Source organism: Dipodomys ordii, unplaced genomic scaffold (genome assembly GCF_000151885.1).
Source record: "Dipodomys ordii isolate 6190 unplaced genomic scaffold, Dord_2.0 Scaffold40, whole genome shotgun sequence".
Taxonomy (NCBI): domain Eukaryota; kingdom Metazoa; phylum Chordata; class Mammalia; order Rodentia; family Heteromyidae; genus Dipodomys; species Dipodomys ordii.
In genome coordinates, this window is record NW_012267256.1 from 4,500,008 (window position 1) to 4,505,613 (window position 5,606).

The 5,606-nt window shown below is 35.5% G+C and overlaps 1 protein-coding gene across 1 annotated transcript in view; it reads right to left on the reverse strand.

The window, feature by feature from the left end:
• Vps13a (vacuolar protein sorting 13 homolog A (S. cerevisiae)) overlaps window positions 1-5,606 on the reverse strand; it is a 163,865-nt gene that overhangs the window by 111,295 nt on the left and 46,964 nt on the right. Inside the window, exon 21 of the mRNA XM_013018390.1 lies at window positions 3,853-3,985. Within this exon, the coding sequence (XP_012873844.1) occupies window positions 3,853-3,985 (133 nt within the window). The remainder of the gene's footprint in view (window positions 1-3,852; window positions 3,986-5,606) is intronic.

Genomic DNA, 5,606 nt, shown 5'->3' on the forward strand with positions numbered 1-5,606 from the left:
AAAGGAAGGAAGGAAGGAAGGAAGGGAGGGAGGGAGGGAGGGAGGGAGGAAGGAAGGAAGGAAGGAAGGAAGGAAGGAAGGAAGGAGGGAAGGAGGGGGGGATGGAGGGAGGGAGGACTTTTTAAATAGCATTCATGATTACTTCCACATAAAAGTTACCCAAGCACACTCCATATACTCATAGATATACTAAAAATAACACTAAAAGGATATGCACTAAAATACCTATAGTGTTCATGTCTGAACAGTAACATAAAGGCTGATCTCTATGGTTGCTCACACATTTGTAATGAATTAAAATTTTGTTAACAAGATTAGGTCTTAAGGCCAGGAACTGGTGGCATATGCCTATAATCCTTGCTACTCAAGAGACTAATACCTGGAAGAAGGCAGTTCGAAGCCAGCCCAGAGAGAAAAGTCTGTGAGACTCCATTCTAATTAACCAGCAAAAAGCTCAACTATAGACATGGTTCAAATAGTAGAGTGCCAGCCATGAACAACAAAGTCAAGCAAACATAAGGCCCCTGAGCTTAAGCCCTGAACCACCCAAAATTTTTTTTAAAAAGCTCAGTAAACTAGAGCGTTTGTCTAGCATGCTCAACACCCTGTGTTTATACATAAAATACACAAATACCAAAAATAGTGTCAAAAAAGAGTACTAGCATCCACATAGTACAGTTCATCATTATATAGATTTTATCATCTATATAGATTACACCATATAATTAAATTTATATATATATATAGAATATAGATTAGATATAATTTATAAAATATATATTACATATATGTATGTATTTATATGAATACATATAGAGAAAAGATTCCATATAGAATCTATAATAGTTATATATTACACATATATAATATTCATGTATAATGTATTACATCTGTTGTACATTAATATTTTACATATATTATACATTAATACATAATTACAATATACAGTAATGCATAATATAAGTAACAAACATCTATATAGACTATATACTCTACATAATGATGATCTGTATTATATAGTATTATATCAGTTAAACCTAATAAATGCTTCAAGTCACAGAAAAATGTCCTGGAAACAAAGCAACATTAAGCTCCTGGAGCTAGGATCCCAATTTTAAAAATTCCATCAGGCACTGGGTACTGTTGGCTCACACCTATATCCTAGCTACAGAGGAAGTGAACCTGCAGTTTGCAATCCACCCAACAGTCTGGTTTGTGGCAGTGTGGATATCTGAACTCAGGGCTTCACACTTGCGAGGCTAGGCAGGCATTCTACTGCCTGAACCACGGCTCTGGTTCTTTTAGCTCTGATTATTTTTTAGACAGTTTCATATTCTTCCTAAGTTGGTCTAGACAATCACTTATTTATGCTTCCAGTTTCTGGGATGACAGTCACAAACCAACATGCCCAGCTTTTTCTGTTCAGATAGGGCATGGTGAAATTTTTGTTTGCTTTTAGCTAGGGCTGGCCTGGCATCATGATCTTCCAGTTTCAGCCTCTCATATAACTGATATCATAGACATGTCCCATCATTCCAAGCTATTGATGGTAACTGGATTTTGCAAACTTTTTGCCCCAGCTGGCCTTGAAATGAAATTTCCATCTCTCAAGTAACTAGATTTACAGGCAAGAACTATGGCATTCAGCAGATTAAGGTATTTAAACAGATTTAATGATAGATACACAAAGAACTCCAATAAAAGAAACTAGTGCAGCAGAAAAATTGTAAAAGTTTACCAAACTGGAATAAAGTTTACCAAACTGGAATAAGGGAAAAATACAAATTGGTAAATAAATATAGAGAGCTAGAAAATGACTATTTCTAAGATGTTTTAAACTGCCTTATTGTTCATCTTCTAAGGACTGAGGTGATCTGTTCTCAATCTTCTTCTTTTATATGAATTCTGAAAGGTCTGCTCCAGTCGTGCTGATGAGGGACCTCGGGAGTTTCCACATAACCTACAAGCTGCTCTCAAGCTCTTTGACCCTGGGTGCTCTGTTGGAAGGCAGCAGAGTCCCTCCCTCCATGGTGAACACTGCATAGACAGGAACATTTTCCATGGCATAGGCTCAGGATGGAGCCTTTCAGAACACTTTTCATGTGGTACACATCTATGAGGCTTTTATCTCCAGTTAACCCATAAAAGTCAGTGGGGCTCAGTGGCTGAATGCCAGCCTTGAGCCAAAAAACTAAGGGACAGCACCTCAGAGCTCAAGCCTCAGTACTGGCACACGAGTGCATGAACACATACATATATATACACACAAACACACACACAAAATTCCATCAGTATTGATCTAATGAAACATTCTTTTAGTTCCCATACAGATGGTAATATATTTAGAACCATGTATTATTTCAGTATTTCTCAAGAGATTATGTGATAATCATATAAAGCAATCCTCCTTAACGAAAAAAAAAACTTGTTCAAGAAAACAATTCAGCTATTTAAAATCAGTATTTGTCAGCTTAAAGGAATGCCAATAATAATCAAACAATAACAATTTTTACTTTTAGCTTTTTATTTGCTGCCAGTCCTGGGCTTTGAACTTAGGGACTGGGCTCTGTCCCTGAGCCTCTCTGTGCTCAAGGCTAGCACTCTACTACTTGAGCCACAATGACACTTACAGCCTTTTCTGAGTAGTTTACTGGAGATAAGAGTTTCATGGACTTTCCTGCCCAGGCTGACTTCAATCTGTGATCCTCAGATCTCAGCCTCCTAAGTAGCCAGGATTACAGGCATAACCCACCAGCACCCAGGTAATTTTAGCATGTTTTAACAAAAGATTTTTGTATCTTAAATATTAACTTAGATAGGTATGGCTCACAGATTTCAAACTTATGACCAAAATGTATTTTTAAACAAAGGAAATACCACAAATTTATTCCAAGAAAAACTGATGGACTTTTGCCATCACAGTACTTCTTGGGCTCCTTCTACAACAACTAAAATATAACAGAAACACAAACCAAGTCATTATAGTAAAACAAATATAGACAAATAAAGGAAAATGGTCTAGTCCCATGTAAACTAATTTTAATAGTAATTACTTTGGCTTCCATTGCTTCTCCTTTTGTTGGCTCAGATAATTATACATACTATACATACTTACACAGAAACCTATAATTTCCAAACTTTGTTAAATGGTCTAAAGGCTCATTAAAACTCTAATGATTCAGAAGCAGTATGGTAGAATGAAGAGAGAGGGCTGAACACATCTGAAGTATCTTATACTTTAATAGTTTATTAACTAAAATTTACTTCTGTCTCTAAGTTCATTTAAAAATCAGAAATGGATCAGAGGTATGTGACAATGGATCAGAGATATTAGTACAACACAATGACTGAGATAAGCTATGTCTAGGATAATGATATCCATAATCTTTCGCTACTTAGAACTCAGGCTGTCAGAGAGACCCTAACAGATTACCTCTAGCTTGGTTATCCAAAAGCCTCTTCTAGTTATTAAATTGTATAATTGGAATATCAGTGCAATATGTATGGGTCAATCATTGGTTAAAGGTTAGACCTGGTATAGATTGTGTTTTCGCAGCTTGAGCACTACTGACATTTGTTGTTGGAAGCTGGCCTATACACTGTAATCTGACCTTCACTTAGTAAATGCTCATAGTATAGCTAACCTTTTATCTGTAACAATCAAAAATTTCTTCTAGACATTGACATTTGTCTCCTAAGGGCCAAAAACTCCTTAAGACTGTTAGGCAGCATGCACTATCAAATCTAATTTTAAAATATAAAAAAGTATAACAGAATTATGAGAATGTCTTCAAATTACTTAAAAACCTAATACTACAGAAATATCACTCCATCGACGTATTTTATACTCACCAACTCTACTATAAAGCAATTGTATGCTTGTAAGCTGAACATCAAAAGAATCGTAAGCTCTCAGCATTAACTCTTCAAGTTTGGCTCCACTTGGTTTCACATCTGATAACTCTGAACGATTTTTACTTGTCACCTTCAAGTTAATTTTAACAGTTTAGACTATGCAAAGCACATCAAAATTTTAAGCATGAAGTTATTATCTTTCAACTCTCAATTATAAAATATAATACCAATAGAGAAATTAATGAGAAGACATATAAGGCTATTAAGCAGTTGGTATCCATGAGATACATGTTGAAAAGGATATGTATAAAGGGAATTTTTACATAGTGAGTTGCACTTCTCATTCAGTTATACCAAAAGGATGAAATGAAGGCAGTCTTAGAATATAACCTGCCTTTACAGAGACTTAAAATTTAGAGTCTTAAGATCTAGTTAAAAGCTTTCTCATTTCACCCAAGACCAAGGGACAAATTTAGCTTACTACAGTAACATATATACATAAACTTTCTAGGATACAATGGCAAATATCCATTAAATAAGTAAATAAGAGTAAATAAGTAAAATAAGTAAGAAGAGTCAGAATTTAGTATTAGGATGGCTGAATTTTTATTCAATTCTGCCATGCATGTGGCTTCCTCATGTTATATTTCTATCTTTCCTTCCTTTTTGGCATACTATCTTTTTAACTTAAACATCCAGAGATTATTGCACAGTATGTTAATGATCACATGTTTATAGCTCTTATAAGTAACTGTCAAAACTGATTGTGTCTTAAGTAAACTTTAGATAACAATAAAGCAAATTATTTATGTCAAAAAAATTAGATATCCTCACTCCTTACAGTATGCTTCACCACTAAAACAATTCAGAAACCACACCCAAATGTAATTAAGTAGCTATATAAATTTTATTATAACTATAAACCTATTGGTCTAAGTACTAAGTACAGAATAACAATGAATAAATATAGACAGATTATTTAGAAATAGATAGCTATAGAGATGGGAAGGTATGAATCAAGAGAGGGAGGGAAAGAAGGGAGGAAAGATAGTATCAAAACACGTACATATTGGTTAGCCAGAAAAATTCTTATTTATCTAGTTTGTTCTTTAACTATAGGTAATTGTCTACATTTAAGAATACAGAGAAATAAAATCCAATGAATTTTATTTTAAGGTCCGGTCGTGGGGCCTGAACTCTGGACCTGGGCACTGTCCCTCAGCATTTCAGCTCAAGGCTAGCACTCTACCACTTGAGCCACAGCGCCACTTCCGGCTTTTTTCTTTTGCTTATGTGGTGCTGAGGAAAGGAACCCAGGGCCTCAAGCATGCAAGTCAAGCGCTCTACCACTGAGCCACCTTCCCAGCCCCCAATTAATTTTATAATGATGACAATGTTCTGAACCTATGCCGTCCAACACAATTGCCACTTTGAAAGAAAATTGAAATGATGTAAATTTAAGACTACCTTCAATTTAATATTAACAGAACTATTAAAAAGTCAATATTCATTTATATACACAAAAATTTTCAGGCATATTAAAACTGAAAAGGAAATAAAGTTTTTTTTGTTGTTGTTGTTGTTTTTTTGTCGGTCGTGGGGCTTGAACTCTGGGCCTGGGCGCTGTCCCTCAGCTCTTCAGCTCAAGGCGAGCGCTCTACCATTTGAGCTACAGCGCCACTTCTGGTTTTCTGGTGGTTTATTGGAGATAGGAGTCTCACGGTCTTTCCTGCCCGGGCTGGCTTTGAACC